The sequence below is a fragment of the Pezoporus flaviventris genome, unplaced genomic scaffold (assembly GCF_033815535.1).
Source record: "Pezoporus flaviventris isolate CSIRO_AGI_PZ_B2104156 unplaced genomic scaffold, CSIRO_AGI_Pfla_v1 ptg000093l, whole genome shotgun sequence".
NCBI classification, from domain to species: domain Eukaryota; kingdom Metazoa; phylum Chordata; class Aves; order Psittaciformes; family Psittacidae; genus Pezoporus; species Pezoporus flaviventris.
This window is the reverse complement of record NW_026892641.1, coordinates 2110359-2121122: the sequence shown is the minus strand read 5'-3', so window position 1 is coordinate 2121122 and position 10764 is coordinate 2110359. Positions and strand designations below refer to the sequence as shown.

The 10764-nt window shown below is 53.8% G+C and overlaps 1 protein-coding gene across 1 annotated transcript; it reads left to right on the top strand.

Moving 5' to 3' along the window:
• Window positions 1–1802: 1802 nt before the first annotated feature.
• OAF (out at first homolog) lies at window positions 1803–9995 on the top strand. Its single transcript, XM_061476013.1, has 4 exons — window positions 1803–2054; window positions 7124–7258; window positions 7731–7911; window positions 8364–9995. The coding sequence occupies exons 1-4, from the start codon at window positions 1818–1820 to the stop codon at window positions 8636–8638; spliced, it is 828 nt and encodes a 275-aa protein (XP_061331997.1). The 5' UTR covers window positions 1803–1817; the 3' UTR covers window positions 8639–9995.
• The last annotated feature ends 769 nt before the right edge of the window (window positions 9996–10764 follow it).

Sequence of the window (10764 nt, the reverse complement as noted above, 5' to 3'; positions counted from 1 at the left end):
CAGTACACCTCCACTCGCCACTAACCCGTTCAGAGTCTCTTGCTGGGATACTGACCAGCAGTGTCTGTCCATTTCCCTTGTCAGCTTTCGGTCTCTTTCAAATCTCAGCAAAGCACTCCTTCCTGATTACTCTTCTGTTCTCTGCTATGTGCCAAAGAGCTACTTGCTCTTCAGTTCTGCTCGCCTGCCAGTGTTTGGAATCTTAGCTTGGCAACACGGGAGGAACGCTCCTGAACTATTTCTTGCAGCCCAGGATGCAGGTACCCAGTGGGCACTGCTGAAAGAGTGTATTCCTACAAATGTGTATTGCTGCAGAGAGGACAGGCTTCTCACTCCTTGTGCTTCATCACATCACATCCAGCACAGAGAGGGGACCGCGCTGTGCTCTGGTGCCTGGGGCTTAGCTGCAAGCTGATGGACCTGAAGTAGCCCTTGTGCCACAGGGAAGTGGATTCCGGATTTGGGCTGAGAAGCAAGTACAGCCCTACGGACTGGAAGTCTTCCAAGGGTTATTTGTGCCCACTGACCTCATGGCACTCCTCCTTCCAGCCCCTGCTGGGGTCCTCCTGTCTTTATGCCTAATCTCCTCTGAATTAATACGCTGTGAGAGGGGCCTTCTTTGTATGTTTCTACCTTGTGGGCCCTCCCTCTCTTGCGTCCAAGCTGAGCCATTTCTTTTCTCCCCTGTGCGTACCCCTTAACGTTTTCCTCTCCCCATCTCTCATTCTTAGCACTGCCGTTGTCCTGAAGGGCCTTTCAAGGAGACAATTTGAAGGAGGCTGCGAAAATTTAGGGTTAAAACTTGCGTGAGGTCCCACAAAAAGCACTGTTTGGAGAAGAGTGATCTCTGCCTGGAAGCATGGATTTAAACGGTTGTTTCCTCTTTATTTCTGTGCTCCTCCTCGCAAAGCTCTTTCACTGAGAGCCTGATCTTGCCTGCCACAAGTGACCTTTGTGTTTGCAGAGAGACCTTTTGAAATCAAAGGGGCCCTTCACGAGCATCTGCCCATCTGGAAGTGATTGCGGAACCGGGGAGGGGGTGATGGTGGTGAAGGGCAGATCGGGAGCCTTTCGAGTGTGACCTGCAGAGTCTGAAGCGACCCAGGTCCACACGCCTGGGAAAGACTACCTGAAGTGGCCCACGTTACATGCTCAGGGGCAGGAACACATCCAGCACGGGTCGTGGCAGCCCTGTAACGGTGCGCTGCCTGGGCAGTCATGTAAATGGCGTTTGATTCACTGCAACCGCACGTTTGCACAGGCGGGAGAGCCGGGCTTTGTTGTTAACGCTGCCCTCTCTTCTCCTTCCCGACTGCAGTTTGTGGATAGTTGCGTAGCAAAACACCCAAAGCAAGCTCAGGGCTGCCCCGAAGCTGCCCGGAGGGGACGTCTGTCTCCATCCTCCCGCCGCACCCAGCGGACGGGAGGGAGCGGGGCCGTTGCCCTGCCCGGAGCTGCCTACCCCGGCCGTTTTGCGGGCTCTGCCCGCTCTCCCTTCCCCGTCCGGGCGCAGCCGTGGGCCGGCGCTGGCCCTTTAACGGCGGGGCGGCGCGCTGCCTCGGTGGGGCAGGTCCCTGGGCCTGGGGAAGGAAGTGACGGGCGGGGGGCGAGGGAAGAGCCCGCCGAGGGCTTGAATGAAAAGGGCGAGCGGTCTCCGCGCCGAGCCACCCCAGCGGGGCCGGGGCTGGGGCTGGGGCTGGGGCTGGGGCTGGGGCCGCGGCGGGGCTCCTTCGCACGCCGCCGCCCGCCCCATGCCGGCGCTGCCGTGAGCCCGCAGCGGCCGGCCCCGGCTCCGTGCCCCGACGGGGCGGGCGGGGATGCGCGGCCCGCGGCACCGGCTGCCGGCGCTGCCCGCGCTGCTGTGGCTGGCGCTGGCCCCGCTGCCCGGCGCGCCCGGCCCCGCGGCGAGGGCTGAGCTGCGGGTGCGGGTGCGGCTGCCCGGCGGGCAGGTGACGGAGGAGAGCCTGCAGGCCGACAGCGGCTCCGACTGCATCAGCCTGGAGCTGCGCACGGCTGACGGCGCCCTCGTCACCCTCACCGCCGACTTCAGACAGGTAGGGCTCGGGCGCCCGGCCCCGCATCCCTCCCCGGCGAGCAGGGGAAGGTGCCGGGAGGAGGGTTCCCCGAGGAGGATGTGTGCGCTGGGAGCCTGCCTCCATCCGTGGTCCCCCAGCCCCGAGGAGGGATGCGGTGGGGTAAACCCGCAGCGCTGTCCGCCGGTCCCGTCTCCCACGGTGGTTCCCCGAGGAGATCAAAGGCTGCGGTGTGGGAATGCTGGCGCATCACACCTCGGGGGTCGGCAAGAGGATCGGGTCGGGGTTCCGCGGAGTGTGTGCTTTCTGTGCAGTGAGCGATGGTGATAGCGGTACACGAGGTCCCTCCGGAGCTGGGACTGACTTGGAGCCTGGGAAGACCCTGGCTGAGGGATGGAGGGTCCCTTTGCTTGAGCAAGGAAAAGTCCATCCAGCACTGTTTGGGGTCTTTGTTTGCAATCTTTGCAGAGCAGTTCATGCATGTTTAGCTCCAAGCCTTTTAAGCAGGCTGCTGTTACACCTATACCCTGGGCAGGAGAGTCTCTGCGGTGGGGAGACCCTTCTGGATAGGGTTTTTATGCTCTGATCTATCTCCAGGACATCTCTCTCCACGATGTGCGTGGGGTACAGTTAGTTCCTTAAGGGGACTCCCACTGCCTTTGGGTGCACGTGTGTGTTTGTGGTGTGGGAGATGCTTAACTGAGAGCTGTCTGTGGGACTGACAACAGCCCCCCCCCCCCCCCATAAGGGAGCCTTTCCTTCTGGCCCAGCGTGCAAGAGATAACTTCCCTGCAGGGAAGTGATACCTGCTGAGCTGAAACCCAAGATCCCATTCTTCTCAGCAGTAAATGGTAGCTTCTGGGCCAGCCTGGCATGCTTCAGAGCACACCAAGCCTGGCTGGGTGCATCAAGCTTTATATTGCTTAGGGAAGAGCTGTTTGCCACCATGTGGGTGGTAGGGATGTCCGGTGGCACAGAGGTGTTACCTTGTTCCAACCCTCCATTCAAAGTGTTTGCTCAGTGGACTTTGGCTTGCAGCAGGAGGAAGCTCAAAGCCATGAGATGGGAAGGCGCTGTGTCCCTACCTGTTGTGAACCTTGGAGCCTTTTGCCAGGGATGGTTCTGGTGCCTCTTCTGCTTCCAGCTACACTCTTTGGTCCCAGTCTCCTTGCAAGCCTCTTGGATGGTCCTCTTCCAAGTGGAGGATGCAGGGGCGAGCCCTCCTCTTTGTGAGATGCTAGCAAAAGCTATGGTGATTTTGGAGGTGATGGCAGTGCTCTGTGTACTGCAGCACGCATGCAGGAAAGCAGTCCCATGATTCCTGTTGAAAAAAGGCAAGACATGGCACATCAGGGAAGCTCAGGGAGGGAGGAAGGGCTTTTAAGGCAAAACCTGCATACTGTAGTGTATACTTGGCCAAGGGAAATTCAAACTCATTACAGTTCTTCTAAGTAGGGCCTCTGGGATCAGTGGGATGTGACGGGGACTTCTGGTGTCCTGAGCTGCTGATCATTTCACTTCCTTGAGCTCTTCTTGAGGGGAGCTTGCTCTCAAGTCTCATCTACAGACCCAACAGAGTGTATGTCGGCTCTTATCTCACTCTCATTCTTATTATAGTTGAGCTGATTCTAGATACTGCTTCTCTGAACATCTCTTGACTTGAGTGTGTTAAATCCTTAGCTCCATGCATCCCCTCAGCTCCTGCTGGCAGGACACAGGAGATGGTCGCTGGGCGGCTTGGCAAGCATCAGGCTCGCAGGAGTCCACTGCTAATCCTCAGTTTTAGAGCGACTGTGTACCGGTTGTCTCTGTTCATTGGCTTTGCTGGAAAGTAGCTGGAAAAAGCTAGAAAACCCATAAAGGATTGAGGAGATGAGTTTGTGGTGCAGTGAGTAACGATGTGAGCAGGCAGCTGCCTGGCCAGGCTTCCCCTGCTGACCTGTTCTGGCTGCACGCAGGCATTTCCCTGCTCTGGTGCTCATCCCTCTAAGATTACACAAGTGCTGCTCTCCAGAGAGAAGGTCTTGAGGCTCTTAGCCTGGGTAAAAGCAGCTGGGGTTGTTGATCTGGCTTTCCAAGCTTGATTGTGTGGTCATGCTGCGGCCAGGATGCTGGGGTTTAGCACAAATGATTTTTCCACTTCTCTGGCTTAGAACTGCAGGGGTTAGTCCAAAGGCAGACCTTCCCTTCTCCTCTGCTGGCAAGGAGTTGCTGCCAGACCGGAGAAGAAAGGGCTTCGAATGAGATCACAGCACATTGCTCTGCTCTGACAGTGGTGGGAGCTGGGTGGGACTTGAGCGGTGGCTGAGTCTCCCACAGAGGCTGGGATTTTAATTGCTCTTCTACCCCGGCTCTGTTCCAGAGCTGAACCTGAAGGGTTCGTGTCCTCAGAGCACCCCAGTTTTGTCCTCTAGTGCAGCACGGACTGGTCAGTGGGAGCCCAAACTGGGCAGTGCAGTGGTGAAGATCACTTCATTTCTCATAGTGAATGTGATGAAAGCGCTTCTTCTCTTCCTGTGTAGTGTTGTCAGGCATGAAATGCTTTGGAGTGAGGGAGACAGCACCCCTAAATGTTGCGTCTAAGTTGAATAGCATGATCTTGCCAGTTGTTCTGCAGTGGCCTGCGAGCTAAGTGGGTGGTTATAGTCCAAGGTCAGCACAGAGATATAGAAACCTTCCTTTCTGCTCTTGATGGCTGGCTGGAAAAGTTGTGTTGGAAACACAAGGGAGCAAGCATGGGTAATGGTATTTTAACACTTGTGCTGCCAGTCCTTTCAGTTTCCTTGTTAAGAAAGCTGCTGTTATGTGATATTCTGGTGGGGGCTGTTTTGAGAACTTCTTTATGCCCGGGGGTTCTGTCATGTTAGGTGCTAAATGACCAGATGAAATAGGAAAGCATCTGTCCAAAGATTATATCTGTGTGCTTTGGAAAGCAGGCTCTTTTCTGTAGGGATACCACAAGTATAAAGGAGGGTTATAAGCGGCCTCTGACAGTTACTTGTAGTCATCACTCAGGCTGTGAGTGCTGAGCGTGAGGATGCTTAACTAGAGGATGTTTTTCCAAGCATCTCAGAGCAACGTGAGGGTTTCCAGCTGCTCAGTTCTTGTAAGAATCAGGGCCAAACCTTATTGCTCCTGAAAATGTGGGTTCCCCCCCCCCCCCCCTCCCAGCACATCCTTAATTCACCTTTGTACACACTGTGATATAGGAGGCAAAACAGCCAAGTTTCTTCATTCTAGCCAGTTCTAAGGGTTAAAACCGTGACCCCTACCCGTTCAGGGCAACTCAGCTGGCTGCCCCCCCCCCAGCGTGGATGCAGTAACACATTCTCTGTGTTGTACAAGCACAAGGACATTCTGGCCAGCTCTAACTGCTCCCCTGGGGCAGTGCAGCAGGGCCCTGACCACAGCAAACGCTGCTGACCTGGCAAGGAATTAGCCCAGGAGTGCCGGTGCTACCCGGTTCCCTGAGCAGCACATCCCCTTTGCGTGTATCCCCCAGTCAGAGCAGGCATGCAACAACAAAGCCTAAAGTGGTCCCACAGCAGCACTGATGTCCTTGGGGAGGGAAATTTGGCAGGAAAGCAGAATGGGTTGCGGGGAGGAAGGCATTGAAATGATTTATTTCCCTGGGAACTGGTTTGCTCCACTCAACATGAAGTCGAGATGCTGGGCTCAGATCTAGACCACACAAGCTTGTAAGTCTCTACTGGATAATGGACTAGAAATGGAGGTTGAATTGTTCTCGCACCCCAGGTGACTGTCTGGAGGGAAAGGAGGTAAGGAGTTCAATGAGTTCCCTGCTCCCCCTTGCAGGCTGGTCTTTGCTGGAAGTGCCTTTGGTGGGTGCAGGCAGCTTGAGCTGCGCACTGATTTCCTTTCTGCTATAAGGAAAGAGGAGCTGCTCTCTGCTCGCTATGAAGGCCAAGGCTGCGGTTACCTCCAGTGCCATGCTTAGAGCAGGGCTGCAGAACTGGTTGTTCTCCCTCGCACCAAGCGTGTGTCATCCGAAGCTGCACAATAGCTGTAACTGTACCCGCCACATGAGCGCGGGTCAGGGCCAAGGACTCTCATCGTCCCCATGATGAGCTCATCCGGAGAGTCCCCGCATTGCAAAGGCAATGTTCTGCTGGGGCTTGTTCCCTGCTGGGAAGTTTTGCAGAGACCCAGAATTAAAGGTGTCGTTTGTTGCCTTGGCACTGGTTCACCCCGCTCATGCTGGTGGGGAGGGAATGGTGCCCTCTCTGAGCAGGAAAAACTCGGTGGCTCTTTCCGTGTGAGAAGCGGGACGTGGTTTGGATGTGACAGGCTTTGGGTCTTGCTTCACCTGAGGTTGCACAGTCAGGGCAGGGAGAGCCGGGAAGCTAAGGAAAGCCAAACAAGGCTTTGCAACATAAGGGTGAAGCAGGGCTTGCTTTAGGTGTCATGGAGTGGGACAGCAGGACTGGAGATGCAGGAAGAAGCATCCTTCCATCCCCTACCGATGAGCGTATCCAGCAGTGATTTTTGCACATTTTTTTCCTGTGTGTGTTCAGAAGCACTTAAATAATTAAAACCTGTGTCTGAGTTCATCACTGAAGTGTCACTGAATCCTTCTGTGTACTGTAAGTGGCACTTTGGGACCTGAACCAACTTGGGAGGGAGCTTATCACTGCCTGGACTGTGCCGGGAGAAACGAGGGAAGGCTGCAGAGCAATTTTGGGTCTGCTTGCCCTAAGTAATACATGGAGATAATCGCTATTTCATATTTGTTTAACAAAACGAGACTCCTTGGAGGTTTGCCTCCCTTCTCGGTAAAGGACAGAAACCCCCAGCTGTTGTTTGTGGGATGAGACCTAGCAGCGGTTTGTCCTTGCCACAGTGGGATTGCAAAAACCCTTCATTCCTTATAGGCACCGATTATTTCTGCTGCAGGCTTTTGGGTGGGATTGAACCTGGGAGCTACACCCCTGTGCTCAGGTAGCAGAAGTATGAGCCCTTTGACTTTGTTCTTTGGGCTGGAGCCTTTCTCTTTGACCCTGACTTCTCGGTTCACCCTGGTGATGCCAAAGACCCGCGATTCTCAGTCCCGTTATTTATCTCTTTATCAGGAGGTGAAGATCTTCCGTGCCTTAATCCTAGGGGAGCTGGAGAGGGGGCAGAGCCAGTTCCAAGCGCTCTGCTTCGTCACACGGCTTCACCGCAACGAGATCATCCCCAGCGAGTCTATGGCAAAGCTGCGGCAGGTAAGAGGCACCCCAGCTCCATATCCCAGTGCATCCAGGGTTTCTGGGTACCCTTCCCAGGCAGCTGCCTGACTGTTTGGCTATTAGACCTACCTTTGATCACTCCTCCTGCTTGAGAGACTGTATTAAACTAAGTTTGCCAACAGTATTGATTCTGTTCTACTAATGTACTAGAAGGAGGCATGATTTAGTTCAGCCTAGTCTGCATCGAAGGATAGGTGCATGAAAATCTCTGCCCCACACCGCCCAGTGAAGTAAGTACTGATTCATTGAGAAACAAATCAAAGCAGAGAGAAACTAGCATAAGTTTCAGCTTCAACAGAAGCTTAAGTGCCTTCCATCCAGATAAGATGCCGGTGCATTTGCAGAGCAACATCCATTTGCCCATCTTGTGTTGGCATGAAATCACAACATGCTGTAAGGAATAATTGTTGCAACCAAGATTCGAGTTTCCTTGTTTTATCCTCTGCAGAAGAATCCCAGGACAGTGCGGCAGGCTGAGGAGGTGCGTGGCCTGGAGCATCTCAGCATGGATGTAGCTGTCAACTTCAGCAAGGGGGCCCAGCTGAGCTCTCACATCCACAATGTCTGTGCGGAAGCCAAAGAAGCGATTTACACCCGAGAAGAAGATGTCAAATTTTGGCTGGAGAAAGGTGAGTTTCCTTCGGTTTCATTGGCTCTCTGCTGGGATCAATCCTGCCAGGTTTCTGGTGATCAGCACAGATCACTTTGGCTTCTTTCTAACTCTAACAGTGGATAAGGCGTGTACATCACTTGCACGTCCCATCGCAGTAGTCTTTATGTTAGTGTGTCTGACTTGTTTTGGTGGTGCTCTCCTAGTGAACCTAGTTAGGCAGGTATCTTCAAGGTAACCTTTCACCTGGTCCACCACCCAAAGGAAATATGTTCTGAGTGCATTTTGTGTATCTTTTGGCTTTCTTTCCCCAGGGCCCTTTGTTCTCCCATGGTTTCTCTTCAGACTCGTGTCCAAGCAGCCCTTGTATAACCTCATTCTATTCTGCGGCGCAGACGGAGCAGCACTGGCTTTGGTGGCTCCCACCTTCTGGCAGTGCCCTGAACAATGTCTCTCTGCTTTCTCCTGCAGGGGTGGATGGCTCCATGTTCGAGGTCCTGCCCCAGACATCAGATCTCCCTGACCTGCAGCGCTGCAAGCTGTGCGCAGACCGCTGGAAGCCCTGCATTTGCAGCTACACGCTGAGCATCGAGTGGTACCCGTGCATGCTCAAGTACTGCAAGAGTCGTGATGCTGGGGGCAAGGTTTCCTCTTACAAATGTGGCATCCGCAGCTGCCAGAAGGGCTACACCTTTGATTACTATGTGCCACAGAAGCAGCTGTGTCTCTGGGATGAGGAGACCTAGCAGAGCCAGGCCAGATCTTCCCAAGGGGCAGCTCATCTGCCCTCCTTAGCCACCATTTGTGATGCTAAGGGCCTCCTGGAGCTGGCTGCTCCAAAGAAGGAATACAGTTCACAGCGGTGCCTTGTACCAGGAGAGCTCTGTATGTGTGCCTTTCCTTCTGGCCCTCTGTGAATCCCTCCCCACGTGATGCTGCCTCATACTGAGACAAGTGGGCTCAGCTCACTGTGTTGATGCTCTCCTGCCAGCTGCTGGGAGATGCTGCTCCCTGGAAGAAGCAGGAGATGCAGGTTTCTAGGGTGAAGCACCGGGAGGGGTGTGTGTTGTCCTGCTCTGGAGTTAGCCGATGTGAAAGGGAGCAGCTCTGATCAGTTACCAGCTTCGAGCATCCTGATGAGTGGTCAGGGCAGGGAGACAAATGGTCTCGATGACCTGGGTTGTCAAACATCTCTGACACCGAAGAAGCCCCTTCACCATCTCCTAGTGACACAGCAGCGTTTCCCAATGGGAAAACAGCTGATCCAAGGGACCACATACCCTGAACAAGGAAGGTACAAAGCCTACCCAAAGCAAGAGCCTGCCTGTAGCTTTTTCTAGTGCCCGACTGGCTGTTAAATCCTTCCCGTGGCTAGAAGATGTAATGGGAGGGATAATCCCAGCGATGACATTTGGCCCTAAAGGGCTAGTAATTAGGGCTTTAATTAATCCCTTTGTAGACTAGTGAAGGCCCAACTTTTTGTGTTGGTCTTGCGACTCTCCCGCTGAGAGAGAAGCATCTAGAGAGACTTGTGGCTACCATCACAACGCTGTGGTTGCAAGGGGGGAGGATGGTCCCAGGTGGGTTCACGCTGTTGTTTTGAAGAAGGCAGCATTCTAAACCTGCGTCCAGTTTCATGTCCTATTCTGCCAGCTATTCACAAGAAGCTCTTAGGTAATTGTACTGCTTTGCTGTGCCTTGGTTTCCCTTATGCATAGAGCAGGGGTGACACCGAAGCTGACCTTGGCCCTGGTATATACCCACAGGGCATCAGGCGAAAAGCACTGCAGAAGTGCTGCCTGGCTCCTGTATCCCCTTCCATTCCAGTTAGAACAAGCATGGTGGGGGGGAAGGAGGCTGTTGGGGTCCTTGTGCTCCCCTGTACCTCCGGGTGAAAAGCCTTCACAATGTGCCTTTTTGCCTAAAACACAGACATTTTTGATGAAAAGATTTGGTCACAATTATTTTTGTATTGATCACTTAAGGGGGGAGAAGGGAAAGGTATTTTAATATTGCAACATGAAGTAAAATACACTTGAAATGATTTTTTTTTTAAACAAATTATTTATCATTTGTAAGGTTAAATAAACTGATTTTTTTTTTTTAATAGGATCCCTGTAGTAAAAGTTTCTCTGTGCATTGTAATCTGTGTGGGCTCCAGTTGCTTGGGCTCTTGGTCAAGAGTAGTTCCCTTATGGGTCAGTCTCAAGCCTCATGGACTGGGGGGAGCCTCCTGCTGGGTCAGCCCCACAGAAGGGAGACAGCTTTGACTCACCTCAAGCAACTGATGCAGCTTTGAGCCCAAACTCTGGTGAGTAAAAGACCAGCAGTAGAAGCAGGTCCCGGGGTCACCCAGTCTGGTGCCTGCTCTTCTCTCCAAGTGATGTGGGAGGGGGTCCCATGAGGGGCTATGATGCAGAGGTGGCTGGAGGCTTGCCTGGGTCCTGCAGGCTCCATAAAGTATTCTCTGTCTATTCCTCTGCAGCTATAGCTGAGGGGAGATGAGGGCGGCAGTTCTGGGCCAGTGAAACGTGGAGTGCTGATTCCCCCTAGTGTGGTGAATGCAGAGATGGACAAGCCCTGCTGCAGCCTCAGCCCTTCTCTGCTTGAGCCACCAAGGCAACCGATCCCCTTACTGTGATTTCTGGGGAAGCTGAAGTAGCTTCTTTATCACTTTCACGGCCAGCATTTACAGGGTGTGTTCTCTGCTGCCTCTGTCCCGCTGCAGCGGGACATCGTGGGGCTTTGTCCCTGCTTTCTGGAGTTAAATCCAGCTGTGGGGGCAGATGGGCTGCAGTCAGAGTGGGAGAGGATTGCAGGGTGGCTGTGCGCCTTTCCCCTGGGAGCCCTGTGGAGCCCATTTCCGCTGTTC

Coding starts and splice junctions, on each gene's coding strand:
- OAF (XM_061476013.1), top strand. CDS start 1,818: ATGCGCGGCCCGCGGCACCGGCTGCCGGCGCTGCCCGCGCTGCTGTGG. Junction 2,055..7,123: donor TCACCGCCGACTTCAGACAG/GTAGGGCTCGGG, acceptor TCTCTTTATCAG/GAGGTGAAGATCTTCCGTGC. Junction 7,259..7,730: donor CTATGGCAAAGCTGCGGCAG/GTAAGAGGCACC, acceptor TATCCTCTGCAG/AAGAATCCCAGGACAGTGCG.